Below are 16,379 nucleotides of genomic sequence, written 5' to 3'. Positions count from 1 at the left end.
CCCAGTTCGCGAGTCATCTTAGAAGGGGGATCCTACCGACGTCTCGTAGACTGGACGCATCAAAACTAGTAGTTCGAACATGCATTGAAGCTTAGATGATCACGTACCAAGTCCCGTCCCTTCGGCAGGCCGGCAGCCAAAGGGTGGCTGACCAGGAGAGTCCCCCCCGAAATCAGATGTCAGGATCCCAACTGCCCTTATAAATTCAGCACGCCAGCCGTCTACTCTGCCCGCTAGTCCTCCTCAATAATCATCAGCCGTACTGTGCACCTACTCTCCCGCACCCCTCTGCATCACGATTGATGGACGATGCCGAGCCCCGACTCTTCTTGTCATGTCCACGAACCTCATGTACTCCTGGCAAACGCGTTGGCCCTTCCGAAGAAATTATCGATGGAGGGACGAGAGGAGCGGTCCTTGGCTTACTCGATGCCATCCTGCACAGGTATCCCAGTAAGTCGGATAGTCACATGGATATACTCGCCCGGGCGTACGCATTTGCAATCCACTGTTGTGGTACAGAATTTCGATGCGTCTCGGGATGCTGAAATTGATTGTATGGGTGTCGGCAGTTCCATTGATGCCGTTCCGTTGCCGAACGCTGGACCTACATGAGCCACGTGAGTTTGTCGTTATCTCACCCTGGACGACATCGCACCTACATGATACGCCATATACCAACACTCTACTTCGATTCTCTAGCGCTTCTCCGTTGATGCGAACTGTGCGCTTTGGGCTTATTGTCGCCAGCGAGACACCAACAGGCTAGCCCACTCGCTGGGCATCCAAGGATTTCACACAGTGCCTGCCCCCCAAGGCAACGTGAACGGGATTGATGACGCGCCCGTATGCAATTAAGTGGATTCTCTCGGGACGACAGCCTCCATGATACGAACGACCACTTGTGATCACCGCTGACTTACTCCTCGTGCGTCGTCGTGGTTGTTTCCATTCTTGCTCTCATCGTTAAGTCCATTGATAGGGTAGCAGTCCGTTTCCATCCTCCGCAGACACAGCTTTTTCGGGTATTTTTCGAGCTTGTAGGATTAGAGGTGCGTTTTGTAGTGCCTGTGTAGTTGGTGGTACTGGGCAGGGAACTGATAACTTCGACTACAGCGCAGGCCATTACTCACAAACACTGCACCGGAGGCCGCCGTCGTGACAGTGCTTCATTCGAGCGAGAAGACAGTGGAGGTGAGGGATATGACGGTAACACAAGGCCCACCATCCTTCTGTTTCATTGTTCTTTGTGCAGTTGTCGTTACTTATCCAATTATATTCATATTCGAGGACACGATGATGGGGTTATGGAGATAGGACGTCTGAATATGCTAGCAAAGGGATAAGGAACGAACGTAAGCATGACGGAAATCTTAATCTTTTGATTTGGTAGAATCGAATTAGTCTACATTCCTACTCCGATAACGTTGCAGTCGTAGAGATATCTGCCGAGGCCAGTGCACGAGGACACTTACATCAGCAAATTCACACATTTTGCATACTATTCATACTATTTATGTCCTATTCACACCAAAATAGTCAGAAAAGAAATAATAGCCTTTTTAGTAGGTTCATTTACTATCCACACTATTTTTCATACTATTTTTTGATTATTTATGCTATTTTCCCACTATTACTACTATCTGACTTGTTGTCGACTGCAACTTTCTTAGCACTTATTCTCACTATTTTCACTTTTGTTCAGCTCACATAAAACACAATGCATTCATGATAAAGCAGTGCAGTGCTGAAACATTAAATGAGTGTAGGCCTACGACAATCCAAAATGAGGGTGACTCAAGTAAGCACAAAAAAAGACACAATTAATTCAATGATTGTAGTTAGCAACGAGCGACTCAGGGCAGAAGGGGGGGGAGAATGAGAGCACGTCCAAATCATGGGATCCTATCAACAACTTGTTAGTAGTGTGCATAAATAACGATGTGACTTACAAAGAGTGGCAATTAAATTGTTGACATCATCCTCCCCATGTTGAAAGCTCCCTCCCTCCGACATGCAATCATACTGTATGGAATGAGCATAGTTGCTCCCATAATGATGTTATGGAGCACAGCATTGTCATGCTTAGTGATGGCTATAGCATATTGCCTGGTGCAGGGGCCACAATTCTGCTTGGAGAATGCTGAAACAGCTGACAACTCCTTCCTGGTTGCCTTGTTCACCTTGAGTGGGATCTTGATAGCTGCCTTTCTGAAGGATGTGTACTTAGCATCAATTTGCAGTTTGCCAGTTTTGAACAGGGAAAGAGTATGGTGCAACTAAAGAGAATAAGTTAGCTGACTGTCTAGGGCTAAAATGCAACACATTACTGCAGCACAGGTAAGGGCTAGTGTGCCTTTGATGCCTGTATTTTTCAGTTCCCTGATCTTCAGTTTTGGGACATCAGGGGAATCAGCACAGGGCTGCAGATGTGTGTGGCCAAGGAGGTATAATACAAAGTATGACCAGAAAATGTTCTCCAATTTGTGAGAATCTTGGTCTGAATATAAAAATGTGAAGCCTTCCAACAGCTTAGAACAGAGTTCCTGGTCCTGAGTAAGAGATGGCATGCCAATTTCTGGATCCAAGACAAGGAGGTGAGCAATAAGAGTGATTGCAGTGGATCCAAAGTTGCTGTGCCACTGGCAGAGTTGTTGACATGCCTGTCCAAGGAAGCATGAGTCAAGTAGCAAGGTAAATAATACTAACAATACAATATTAAAGACTGCCATCCCAAGACAAATGTCATTCAGGTCCTTGAAGTCCAGAGCAATGGTCAGGATAATGATTCACAGCAACTGTATGAGTTCTTCATCTGAGATTGTCCAAGGGTCAGCTAAGCTTCCAGCCCACACAAGGAGAGCAGGCATAATTTCTTTCACCCTCATCTTGCCTGCCATCAGCACAGAAGGCAGATCTTGGCTTCAGTAACAAGAGCATGTGCTGGCCTTGCCTGTGGTCCTTGTTGAAGGCACTTGACCTGCTGTAGTGCTCCTCTGTCCTGATTCTTGGTCCACATCCCTGTTGACCTTTGATTTCTTTGGTTTGTCTACTCCATTATTGGTCTGTGATTCCAAAAGAGTTAATGTACAGTTCAAATAGATAAAAAAATGTACCATCACAACACACAATTCCTTAGCAGGCAACATACAAGAGTTCAAATTGTGATCCTCAATGTTGAAGTATTCATCATCAAAGTCCTCAACCTTGGATGAGGTAACATAGTTGGCATTGTCATGATCTGAATACTTGTGCTTCGAGCTGGTCTGCACCTCCTTGAAAATGAGCTGATTGAATTCATTGTTGCTCTCTATATCATTAGCCATGCTCACAACCACCTAAAAGCAATATAACACAACAGTCAATTTGCATCAAGAGACATACCTTGAATTTGTCATGACCTATGACCTTGACAGAGAAAGCTGGTTGGTCTTCTAATTCCTCTTCATCCATGCAGTGGGTTGGTGCAGGCATCTTTCCCTGATTGAAGATGTTGAAGATGACTGATCCTACTTGATAATGTAGCATGTACCTGGTATGCTAGGCTTGTATTGGAGTTGACAGCAGTAGTAGCTCTGCTTGTCAAAGAAGGGATGGAAGTTGGTAGTCTGTTGGATCATGGCATCAGCCCAGTTGGGATGTCCTTGACCCAATGATGGACCTGGCAGTCCAAGTTGGTGTTTGGGTTGTCTCAGGTACTGAGAGCATTCCAGGTGAGGTTCAGCCAAAACAAAGTTGACTCAGTAAGTAGCAGCATCTGGCATCAAACAGTTGAAAATAAGAATGTATGTCTGCTGGGAGGTTTCATTGGATCCATGTGTCAATGCCACATTTGCCAGCAGATCAAGGTTGGTGACTGCACCTTGCCTTCTCAGCATGTGGCTAGCTGTTCTCCCACTCTGTGGCTTGTTGCTTGTATAGTCTGCAATAGCAGGAGCAGTTACCTGGTGAGTGTTGACTTCCATATCAGCAACTTCAACTGATATGTTATCAGTGTCTGCGATTGGATGACATAACTGAAACATCCTCACCTTCACCACAAGGTTGGAAAACTATATTTCCAGGTTTTCCTTGAAGGCTGACAGGCCCCCATCTTGGTCTGACTGACTTTGCTTTGGCAGTGACTTGGATTGCCTGTTTGGTCTCTGTCACAACAGGAGGGCTGATTTCCTGGCCAGGATCTCTACTTGCAGGTGCCTGTCTTGGTCTGACTGGCTTCGCTTTGGCAGCACCTTGGATAACCTGCCTGACCTCCATGGCAGTCTCCATCTCCCTGACTCAGCTGTGAGCCTGCTGGATAGCAGCTGCCTGAGCATCAATAGCTTCCTGCACATGCAAGTCATCAGCCTTCTTCTGGGCTGGGGTATGCCATTGAGTCTGCACTTTGAGAATGATCCTCCCTGGATGCAGGTTGGCCTTTTCTTGTTGTGGATGAATATTAGAAGAAGCTGACATAATACTTGTCATGCATGGGTGGAGATGAAGACAGCACAAGGTGAGTTTGAACCTGTTGTTTTTTACACAGGAAGTTTTCCTTGCAAACAAATGCACTACAGAGTCTCTTTCCTCACAAACAAATATGCAAAGTTCTGCCTAACTTAGGTTTCTGACCATTTACCAATCACACAAGGGTACCTAAATGTGTTTGTTTACCATCAAAACATTGCTGTGCAGAGGCAGCACCCAAAGCTCTCAACAGACAAAATTCAGTGCTCTCTGTCTTCCTTGTGATGTGCCAGGCTGCAACCATTGGTTCAAAAACTGGTCAGGGCTCACTCAGCACAAGCACAGCCATCTGCACCTCAACTGCTTTTGAGGGTCTCGGGGTTACTCCAAACAGGACCATGGTTTAAATTCCATACCCCCAGTAGCTGAACATGTTCTAGATTATGATGATGGTCCACATGACTTCAACTGTGGTGCAACATTGGATCAGGAACTGGATGGAATGATTGCAAAATTTGTTGGTCCTGGCAACAAGGTTTACCACAGTTATCATGCAGGTCTTAATGGTAAGCCTATGCACACATTATCCTACCTCTACTCATACAATTTATTACAGCATGAAGGTGTGACTCCCAGGGCCATTTTCTACCAGATGATGCTCTGCTGCCACTTTGTATACAGGGATCACTGGATGATTGGGCTCCATACCACAATTGATTAGAATTTGAACTTGCCAAGTCTCTTTTCAAATGTGCAGAAATGCTGGCAAACCAAATCAACATGTTGCTTGAAATCTGGGCCACCTCATTGCTTGAGTTAGGTGGCAATCCACTATTTGCCAACCACATAGATCTCTATCATGTGATAGACAGCATGTCTGTTGGTGCAGTCAAATGGGAAAACTTCAAAATCACTTACAAGTGCAAGTGGGATGTACAGCTTGGGAGAGAGGTGGGGTGTTGCAAGAGTGGAAGGTTGTGTCATTGCAAGGCTTGGATGGCTCATGGGCCTTGGACTTTCCCTTGCAGGCATCCTTATGGGCTCACTGAGTGGTGGGAGCCAAGTGGATAATGGGTACAGATATGGGTGCATGGCAGAGGCAATGGAGTCATGAAGGGGTTGGTAGGTGCCACCATGTGAGGAGTGGGTGGATATTGCAGGGGATGTGACGCATAGCACTCCAGGGGAGCACACTGGTGGTTGGGAGAGACATGGAGGGGTACTGGCATAGCAATTGAAGTAAGGATAGGATGGGTTGTAGGGTTCATTGATGTCTGCATGGAAGTCATTGTTGAAGTAGTCAGAACCAGGGTTCTCAGTGTTGGGGTGTAGGACATCATGGCTCAGAGGTTGTGAACACATTTGTACTCCCCCAACACCTCTGGTGCATTTATAAGGTTGTCCTCCCTCTCCCAGCTGTTTTGGGAGTGCAGGTAACTGAGCCACTTGATGAGGTAGAGGTATTTTTGCTGAGGGTTTAACCCTGTTTGTCTAGACAATGACTTGACCTTGCAGGCACATTTGTGTTTAAGTATAGTCTCAACTTCCCATTTGTTCTTGTCTCCTACCAGTTCTGGTGGAGGCAGGGGTCATGCTGGGCCGTACTCTGCAGTTTCGATGAAAGGGGTAAGCTTGGATGCATGGAACACAGGGTGTATCCACCAACTTTTCAGGAGTTCAAGCTTGTAGGTGACTGGGCTGATCCATTCAGAAATTACAAATGGTCCGTTGTCACACACCAAAGGTGTTTGGTGAGGTGGACATGGATGTAGCTGATGAATGGAGGTGAAGACCATAGCCCTCATGTGAAGAAGGACAGCCAGCAATGTCGGCAGTCATCCCTTGCACAAGAACAGGTTGTCAATGCCAAAGAAAAAGGAGGAGGTGAGTTAAGCGCCAATAAAATTCTTAAGTGCCCATGTACGGCATTCTGGTTTTTGACGTATCTCCACCAATTCTGCAGACACCGAAACCATTCCCACACTCGCTTGTAGTGCTCAGCCATGCAATCCTACCTTCCAAGATTGGAAAGGATTTGCACACTCCACACATTTCTACAGCACTCCCTCCAAAAGACACTCATTTCGCTAATTCTTCTGATATGGCTGCCTCCACATCAGTCATTTTGCTTGTCCCCTTTGCTAGGGACCATGGCTACATATATCTACCAGGAGTTCCTACCAGCTTCCATCCTGAAGCATCCTGGTACATCCCACCCTCATCTGCCCCCTCTCAGTCCATCCAGCTTGGACAGCATGTTCTTTTTGTCAGTATGACCTCCAGGAGGACGTTCTTTGGTCGCCTCAGGTCTGTCATTTGCTTGGAAAGGTCTTATGTGGTCGTTTCAGTCTCTCCAGTCCAAGAAGCATATGGATCCTTCCTCCCTGCCCCCTGCAATGTCTTCATACCAGTCTTGTCCATCATTCTTCCAAAATTGCGACAGCTACAGTGTAATCTACTGTTCTCCACTCTCCCTGATCGCATCCATGATGAGTATGATGCACATCTTGCCTCCTTGTTGCAAGATACAGCAGAAGACGCTCCCCCTTCATCCTCTCTTCCAACAGAGCCTCATTCATGAAGTTTTTATTTGCTTCACTGAGAGGATGGTTTGGGGGGGAAAGTTGCAATCCCCTATGCTCCTGTCACCCCACAGACCCCCAAAGCTTGACCCCTGTTGACATCTGACTCACCCTGTCTGCTTTTGGATGTACTATATCGGCATCAGATCAGCACTGCCTCTCTGTCATCCCACCTTGGCCTAGAAGCGATCTCTTCAAGATGTGACATGCACAGCCTCCCCCTAATGCAATTCCAGTGCACTTTCCCAGTTCCTGACATGGCTTGACTCATACTTTGACATTCTGACTGTCTTTGACTCACCTATTGCCAATACTTACCAATCTTCTGACTTTGCTTACTGATTCTTCACTTTTTGGCTTACTTATCCTTACCAATGCTTACCAATGCTTTCCAAGATGATTACCCATTGCTTACATTCCTTACTCATCAGTTACCAATTGCTTACCAAGTGTTTGCACCTTGTTTTCCATAGGCAACGCCCCTGTACTGTATATAAGTCACTGTACTTAGGTAGCAAAAAAAAAGACATCAGAGAGCCCTGCTTGCTCGCAATTTATCATCTCTCAGTAAATCATTCATCAGCTTCGATAGTTGAGACTTTATTAAGGGTCTAGCTATCATCTACTTCGCTTATTATCATCTATCATCCATATACTTTGCTCCAAGCCCTCCCTAAGCTCAGTACAGCTTAGGACATCGAATTAAGTCACCATCCATCCTTCTGTAGGCTGACAGCAGTCTACTCTATCGCTTTCTATCACAGTCTTGCTCCCTCTTTGTCAGGAGCACCCCCAACCCTCAGCACTCATCTTTGAGTGTTGTAGCTCGCAGAAACCCTCCCAAAAAAACAGGTTCTACCATCTAGGTACCGCATAGGCACACCACCACTCGCTTTTGTTGTCTTTTGCGTTGGTTTTGGTTGGTTTTCACCACTGAACCACACTTTGACTCACACCATGTTGTCAGGGTGCAAGCTTCTTTGATGGAACTTCCCTTTTCAGGTCAGAAGCATCCAACCAAACCTTATCTCCTATGGAGAACTCTGTGTAGTCCCCTTTTGATTGCTTCTTCATCAACTCCTGGGCTTCTTTATGAGCAATTATCACAGTGTCCTAATTGGCAGCCAGCTGCTTGAGTTGGTCCTCCACCAGCATTCCCTGCAGGGATTGCCTGATCAGATAGGGGGCAGGATCAAAACTGTACATGAGCAAATATGGTGTTTGGTTGTGGGATGAATGCACATGCAAGTTGTGCACCATCTGAGCATCTGGGAGTTTGGTGTGCCAGTTGTGGGGATCCATATCCATGTACAGGTGAAGATAGGTGCCAACCTCTTGGTTTACATGTTTGGCCTCACCATTGGTCTGTGGATGATACATGGTCAAGGCCTTCAGTTTGACTCCAAGGGATTGGTAGAGGTTGCGGGTGAAGGTGGAGATGAATTGAGGTCCATGGTCTGAGATAACAGCTTCCAGTACACCCCAGTGGGGGTAGACATAGGCATGGTAGAGGTCTGCAATGCCTACACTATCCATGGTTTTAGTTGTCAGTAGGAAGAATGCACCCTTTGTCAGTCCCTGGTCGATGATAGTGAGAATTGAGTCCTATTTTCCACCAGACAGGGGCAGGTCTGTTATGAGATCCATAGAGACCTGTTTAAATGGGAAGGGGTGCTTTGCTATGTCATGTGGGGTGATCAGTGGAGTTGTCAGATGTGTATTGACCTTGTTGGCTTGGAAAGAGGGGCACCCCTTGCAGTAGCTATGGATGGACTGGTACATCCCAGGCCACCACACATACTTGTTCATTTTCTTCATCATTGCTTTTACTCCAGGGTGTCCAAATGTGGGAAGATCATGGTACTGCTGAAGGATATCTTGGCAAACAGGTTCAGGGACAAAGATCCTCTTCCCTTTTCTCCTGACTCTGTCAGACCCTTCTGTTGTTTCCAGGGCAGAGAGGGACCTGGATGCTTTCTTTACCTCCTGGTACAGGTCAGCATTTAGTTGGAAGACACATCCTTTTCCCTTGGTGTGAGTCCAAGTGGACTCCAGCTCCTTGAAGGAGACCTTGTGAACTGGGGCAGAGGTCAAGGGGACCTCTGAGGCAGTTCATTTGATCTTGAAAAGGGAAACAACAGGGGGTCTCACCCCCCCCCCCCTCAAGCCAAATGGCCTTTGGAAGTAGGGTAGAGATGGTAGAGGGCTTGGCATTAAAGTCTGAGTGGTGGGAAAGGGTGTTGGTGGCAGAATTTTTGGTTCCTGCAATGTGGACAAACTGTAATGGGTACACCTGGAGAGTCGCTTGCCAGTGTGCTTGTTGGGCAGTAAGCTTCTGCAGTTGCACATAATATGTGATATTTTGGTGATCAGTATACATGCAAATTGGTTCCAGGGGTGATAGCAGGTAGGGGTGCCATTGCCTGAGGGCATGCATTACTGCTAGCATTTCCAGGTTGTAGACCTGATAGTTTTGTTCTGCTCCAGTAAGCAACTTTGACATATATGTGCAAGGGTGAAGCATTCCCAAGTTGTCGGCTTGGGACAGGACAGCACCAGTGCAAAGCTTTGAGGCATCAGTGTGGAGTATGAACAGTTTTTGGAGGTCCAGTAGATGAAGAACTGGTTTGGATGACAGGGCCTTCTTCAGAGCATTGAAGGCAGAGCTCTGTTCGGGACCCCAAGTCCATTTGGCATTTTTCTTTGAGAGGTCATGCAGTGGATGGGCAGTTTGTGAGAAGCTGGAAATGAACTGCCAGTAGAAGTTGCAGAACCCTAAGAGGGAGCAGAGTTCTTTGAGGGTCATTGGTGCAGTGTGAGTCAAAGTGTGGTTCAGTGGTGAAAACCAACCAAAACCAACACAAAAGACAAAAAGAGTGAGTGGTGGTGTGCCTATGCAGTACCTAGATGGTAGAACCTGTTCTTTGGGAGGGTTTTTGTGAGCTACAACACTCAAAGACAAGTGCTGAGGGTTGGGGGTGCTCCTGATGAAGAAGAAGCAGGAATGTGAGAGAATGTGATAGGGTAGACTGCTGTCAGCCTACAGAAGGATGGATGACAACTTAATTTGATGTCCTAAGCTGCACTGAGCTCAGGGAGGGCTTGGAGTGAAAGTATATTGATGATAGACAAGGATAAGTGAAGTAGACTGATAGTTAGACCCTTAATAAAGTCTCAACTATCAAAGCTGCTGAATGAATTACTGAGTGATGATAAAATGTGAGCAAGAGGGGCTCTGCTGACTGTCTTCTTTTTTTTGCTATCTAAGTACAGTGATTTATATACAGTACAGGGGTGTTGCCCTTGGAAAACAAGGTGCAAACACTTGGTAAGTGATTGGTAACTGATGAGTAAGGAATGTAAGTGCAATGGGTAATCATCTTGGAAAGCATTGGTAAGCATTGGTAAGGATTAGCAAGCCAAAAAGCAAAGAATCAGTAAGCAAAGTCAAAAGATTGGTAAGTATTGGCAATAGGTGAGTCAAAGACAGTCAGAATGTCAAAGTATGAGTCAAGTGAATGTCAGGAACCATGGAAAGTGCACTGGAATTGCATTAGGGGGAGGCTGTGCATGTCACATCTCAAAGAGATTCACTTCTAGGCCAAGGTGGGATGACAGAGAGGCAGTGCCTGATCTGATGCCATATACAGTACATCCAAAAGTGGACAGGGTGAGTCAGATGTCAACAGGGGTCAAGCTTTGGGGGTCTGTGGGGTGACAGGAGCATAGGGGATTGCAACTTTCCCCCCAAAACCATCCTCTCAGTGAAGCAAATAAAAACTTCATGAATGAGGCTCTGTTGGAAGAGAGGATGAATGGGGAGTGTCTTCTGCTGTATCTTGCAACAAGGAGGCAAGATGTGCATCATACTCATCATGGATGTGCAATCAGGGAGAAGTGGAGAACAGTAGATTATACTGTAGCTGTCGCAATCTTGGAAGAATGATGGATGAGACCAGGTATGAAGACATTGCAGGGAGCAGGGAGGAAGGATCCATATGCTTCTTGGACTGGAGAGACTGAAATGACCACATAAGACCTTTCCAAGTGAATGACAGACCTGAGGTGAACCAAGGAAGGTCCTCCTAGAGGTCATACTGACAAAAAGAACATGCTGTCCGAGCTGGATGGGCTGAGAGGGCACAGACATGGGTGGGATGTACCAGGATGCTTCAGGACAGAAGCTGGTAGGAACTCCTGGTAGATATATGTAGCCATGGTCCCTAGCAAAGGGGACAAGCAAAATGATTGATGTAGAGGCAGCCATATCAGAAGAATTTAGTGAAATGAGTGTCTTTTGGAGGGAGTGCTGTAGAAATGTGTGGAGTGTGCAAATCCTTTCCAATTTTGGAAGGTAAGATCACATGGCTGAGCACTACAAGCAAGTGTGGGAATGGTCTTGGTATCTGCAGAAATGGTGGAGATATGTCAAAAACTGGAATGCCATACATGGGCACTTAAGAATTTTAGCCAGTGCTTAACTCGCTCCCTTTCTTTTTCTCTGGCACTGATGACATGTTCTTGTGCAAGGGATGACTGCCAACATTTCTGGCTGTCCTTCATTGCATGAGGGCTATGGTCTTCATCTCCATTCATCAGCTGTATCCATGTCCACCTCACCAAACACCTTTGGTGTGTGACAACATTCCATCTCTCCATCAGTCTGAGGGTGATATGTCATGGAGAGGGCAAGGGAGTATCCCAGGAGGGAAGTGAGTTCCTTAGCAAATGTGGAGGCAAACTGGGGACCTCTATTGGATATGATTCTGTCATACAGCCCAAAATGGGAGTAGACTTTCTTGAAAAAGAGTGTTGCAATGTCAGTGGCAGAGGCAGTTTTTCTTGTGGGTGTTAAAACCACCCCCTTTGTAAGCCCATGGTCTATCATGACCAAAAGAGAGTTAAACCCATTGGAGAGGGGGAGATCAGTGACCAGATTGCAAGAGATCTGTTGGAAGGGGCAAGTGGAGGTTGAGGAGATGGGCATAAGGGGGGGTGTTGTTGGGTGGGTGTTTACCTTGTTCTGCTGGCAAGTAGCACAGCCATCAACATACCCTCAGACAAATGAGGCAAGTCCAGGCCACCAGAACTCAGAGGAGACAAGCTGTTGGGTTTTCAAGACACCAGGGTGTCCAGTGGAGGGGTGATCATGGTGGTTGGACATGACAGTTCAGCACAGAGCAGAGTCATTCAGAATGTAAATCTGGTCTTTGTAAAGCAACACTCCATTGTCAAACCTCCAATCAGAGAGATGAGATTTGAATGGGAGCAGCATATCAACATTTTCAATGGCACAAAGTGCTGTCTGGACCATGGGGTCTTTCATAGAGGAGGATGTGGCCTTTTGGGTGAGACTCATGTCAGTGAGGTTGACAAACAACTGTTTGCAGGAGGAGGGTAACTCCTTTGTTATCTTCATTGTCATCAGGGATGTGATCAGGTCATCAAGAGAGTGCATCAGGGGTGGCCAGGTCTTTTCCTGGAACATGCTCAAGCTGCAGATCGAAGTCTGCAAGGTCTAGGAGCCAACATGCCTGTCAGCAGTTCAAGTTCTGGGGTGCTTTGAAGTAGGTCAAGTTTTTGTGATCAGTGAAGACTTTGACCTGGAAATGGTGATCCCTGGAGATAATGTCTCCAAGTCTTTAGCCCACAGATAACCCCTAGCAGTTCCCTGTCATAGATGTCATAATTTCTTTCTGTGGGGTTGAATGATTGAGAGATGAAGGCACAGGGTTGCCACTGGCCATTGGAATCTTCCTGGAGGAGAACACCTCCAGTTGCATACTTTGATGCATTGGTGGTTATTGTGAATGGCCAAGAGGTATTAGGGCATTTGGAGGGTCAGTTGTGCCATGAAAATCCTTTTTAGGAGATTGAAGGCAGTTTGGCATTTCCCTGACTATTCCCAAGTGGTTGTCTTCTTGGTAAGGTCAATTAGGGGTTGAGCAATATCTGAATAATAGGGGACAAATCTCCTATAAAAGTTTGCATATCCTAGAAAGGATCACATGTCCCTGACCTTCTTCAGGACAGGCCATTCAGTGATTCCTTGGACCTTGACAGGGTCCATGGCAACCATGTTTTCTTTAATGATCATTCCAAGGTACTCAACCTCAGTCAAATCAAAATGGCATTTTTCCAGTCTGAGAGGAAGTGACAGCTCTCTCATTCATTCTAGAATGCAACATGTTCTTCTTTTATGTTCTTCCAGATCAGTGGAGAAGATGAGAAGGTCATCCATGTAGATGACCAACCATCCTTCTGTGATCATATCTCAGAATGAAGTCATTCATGAATCACTGGAAGGTGGTGGGGGAGTTGCACAACCTGAAGAACATGATGGTTGGTTCAAAGAGGCCTTTATGTGTGATGAATGCTGCCTTCCATTGGTCTCCTTCTTTGATGTGGATATTGTTATAGCTGGAGTGTACATCCATTTTTGTGAAAATAGACACTCCCTTGAGTTTATTGACTGAGATCTGAAATGAGGGGAAGGGGGTATGTGTCCTTCACCATATTTTTGTTCAGGATACTGGTAGTCCTGACAGGGGTGAAGAGAGCCATCTTTCTTTCTGAACAAAGAAGAAGGGTGTGGCTTGAGGAGACTTCAAAGGGTGGATCTTCTCTTCTTGAAGGTTTTCTTTGATGAACTTGTTGGCAGACTCTCTTTCAGAGGGAGAGAGTGGGTATGCTTTAGCCACCTTGGGGACAAAGTCCTCTACAAGGTTGATGGCATGATCATAGGGTCATGATGGGGGTAAGATCCCATCAAAGGGTTTTTCAAAGACCAAGGCAAAATCCTTGTATTCCTCAGGATGAACAGCTTTTGGCTTCTTTTTATGTTCTTCCTGGGCCAATTCAGTGGCCATAGTGATTTTTTGAAGAAGACTATTATTTGGATTAATCTTCTTGGCTTCTTCCATGAGTTTCCCAACTGACATCACAAAATGTGCCCAGATGGTTTCATCCTCTGGTTCTTCATAGTCCATGAACTTGTTTATCCCTTTCTTTTCAATGGGGAATATAAGATTTATGACAGGTTCTTCAACCACAACAGAAGAGATGTTGCATTTCAACTCTTTAGACCTGTCAGTCTTCTCATTGATAGAGAGAGTACCCATCCTCCAGTCAATCACAGGATTGTTCTCCTGAAGCCAAGGAAGGCCTAGGATGACATTTTCTGTTCCACAATTGATAACATGGAAGAAGGACTGATGGATGAGTCCTTTGATCCTAAAGTAAAGGGTGGTAGAAAACAGGATCTTCCCTTTGGAATTTGGAGTACCATCTGCATTTTTGGCAAGGATGGATTCTGTGAGTCATTGGGTGGGGATACAATGCTTTCATATGAATCCCCAATCAATGCAGGATATTTTGGCACCAGAGTCAACCAGTGCAGTAGTGTTGACAACTTTGTTGGTTCCTTCTGATGTGTAGAGCATAATAGGTATTTGCATAGTATGATCTGGGGTGGAGGATACTAGTACAGGTGCAACAGAAATGGCACTGTCCTTAGTGTGGGGAACATCTAGCGTCAACATAGAGTTCCCTTCTAAAAATCCTTTCCAAGTGCTCTAGCAATGTTTACTAGGGCAATGGAAGGACCAGCAACTTTGTCTTCATTGTCACTTTCTTCAACCTCCATGATTTTGCAGATTTTCTTTATCTTCTTTTTGGGGGTTTTTCCCTTGTCTGGACATTCTCAAGAGAGGTGTCCTCTTGTTTCCACAACCAAAACATCTTCCTTCCTTGATGTGATGGTCTCTCTCTTCTCTAGAGAGTCTTACTCCATCCACATCCATGGCATTTGCATCTTTTTCTTTGGTGAGATTGTTCTTGGGGTAGAATGTTCTCTTTTCCTGCTTTCCAGAGAACTCATTTACCTTCCTCCATTTTGCATTGAACTTTTGTGCCTGTGCATACCACTCAGTGATCTTAGTGGGAGTGGTTTCCATCATGTGAATGCAGTTTGTGATGAATGGTTTGAGTCCTTGTGAGAAGAACTTGATCAGGGCAATGTCTTCTGTGATAGTAGAGTTGGCAACAGCAGTTCAAAAGTTGGTGATATATTGTTCTACTGAGTCTTTCTGTTTCATGGTACACAATTTAGCAATAGCAGTACCAGCAGTGTCTGAGGAGGTGAAGGAGTTCTTAAAGTCCTTCATAAAATTGGTGAAAGAGCCAAAACTCAGGGGGTTCTTTTCCAGAGATGTTTTCTGGAAGGTAGCTGCCCATGAATGAGCAACACCTTTCTTCATATATGACAATGCATAGACAACCTTTTTGGTGTCATTGTCATAGATTTCTTCATTCACTAAAAGATAGGTCTGTACAGGAGTACAGCCAATTCATAGTGTTCTTTTGGTCACCATCAAAATCAGATGGGGTGCCAATCTTCAATTTGGTGGCTTTGGTGGTGACAGCACCAACCATTGCCTTCAACAATGCACCAGACATCATAATTTGGGGAGTGGGCAGAGGTATAGGGAAGGTGGTGGTGGGTACTGGTGGGATGGGAGTACCAAGCAAGGTGAGGGACTGAGTGAAGAGGTTCAAGAGGATACCAGAGGTGAATCCTCTATCCAGTTGTTTGGGTTCATTGGAGGAGGTGTCAGTGACAGTGCTCTCCTGTTCTTCATCAGCTGATGATTCTTCATGAGTGGGTCACAACAGCACCCAACATCAGTTATTTTGGGGGTTCATGGTGGTACACTAAACAGTGACCAATTTGGCCAAAGGCTGGTAGACTTGAGCTTTTGTTATGCTTGACCAAAGTCAAGATGTAGGGAGAGGCACAAATGCAGACTATTGGTTTCTACTGAGCAACAGCTGCAGTAACCCTTGTAAATGACAAAGGATTTACTCAATGCTGGTAAGAGTGGTCTGGGTTAGGGACACTGAGGGTGCAAGTTCTGAGAGAACACTGCATATGATTGAGCAGCTCAAGTCTGGGTTTCCAGGACTTGAGCCAACTGACTAAATACTACACAAGAGACAGACCATGAGGCATCCACATGTAATGAGGTAACTACACCATTGGTTGAGCAATGGTGAACACATGTCCCTAAGCATGCAATGAGCAAGTAATGCTAGTGGTGGGAATAGTGAGCTGTTGGATCAGAGAGAAGACAGCTCAAAAAGGAAAGATAGTCCATTGGATCAAACATGAAGTAAATGTAAAACAAAAAGAGGAAAACAGGAGTGAAACATAACAGGTGGGAGTCTGGAGGCTAGTAGGAATATGATGGAGAATGTGCCCCATGTGCATGGGAAGTTTTCTGTGGATATGGAGGAGTTGATGGAGGTGTTAGGGTGGTGTGGTGTCAGTGACAGGGGGAAAGAGAAATTCTG

General features: G+C 45.7%; 3 protein-coding genes across 3 annotated transcripts; 2 read left to right on the top strand and 1 right to left on the bottom strand.

Annotated features, from left to right (window-relative positions):
- Nucleotides 1-309: 309 nt before the first annotated feature.
- Nucleotides 310-1,317, top strand: F5J12DRAFT_785266 (uncharacterized protein; the record flags this gene model as incomplete). Its single annotated transcript, XM_051743203.1, has 4 exons — nucleotides 310-453; nucleotides 703-846; nucleotides 1,011-1,052; nucleotides 1,117-1,317. The coding sequence occupies 4 exons, from the start codon at nucleotides 310-312 to the stop codon at nucleotides 1,315-1,317; spliced, it is 531 nt and encodes a 176-aa protein (XP_051596754.1).
- A 647-nt stretch (nucleotides 1,318-1,964) lies between these two features.
- On the bottom strand, nucleotides 1,965-4,257 carry F5J12DRAFT_785265 (uncharacterized protein; the record flags this gene model as incomplete). Its single annotated transcript, XM_051743202.1, has 8 exons — nucleotides 1,965-2,279; nucleotides 2,331-2,663; nucleotides 2,976-3,065; nucleotides 3,117-3,338; nucleotides 3,385-3,509; nucleotides 3,533-3,661; nucleotides 3,863-3,979; nucleotides 4,032-4,257. The coding sequence occupies 8 exons, from the start codon at nucleotides 4,255-4,257 to the stop codon at nucleotides 1,965-1,967; spliced, it is 1,557 nt and encodes a 518-aa protein (XP_051596753.1).
- A 906-nt stretch (nucleotides 4,258-5,163) lies between these two features.
- Nucleotides 5,164-5,364, top strand: F5J12DRAFT_687882 (uncharacterized protein; the record flags this gene model as incomplete). The annotated part of the gene is made up of 1 exon (XM_051740339.1): nucleotides 5,164-5,364. A coding segment is annotated over one exon (201 nt), but the record flags the coding sequence as incomplete, so codon positions are not given.
- Between the last annotated feature and the right edge of the window lie 11,015 nt (nucleotides 5,365-16,379).

This window comes from Pisolithus orientalis, assembly GCF_024613125.1.
Source record: "Pisolithus orientalis strain OTSU chromosome Unknown F5J12scaffold_35, whole genome shotgun sequence".
Lineage (NCBI taxonomy): Eukaryota > Fungi > Basidiomycota > Agaricomycetes > Boletales > Pisolithaceae > Pisolithus > Pisolithus orientalis.
The sequence above is the reverse complement of the archived record's forward strand: the minus strand, read 5'-3'. Positions and strand labels throughout refer to the sequence as shown.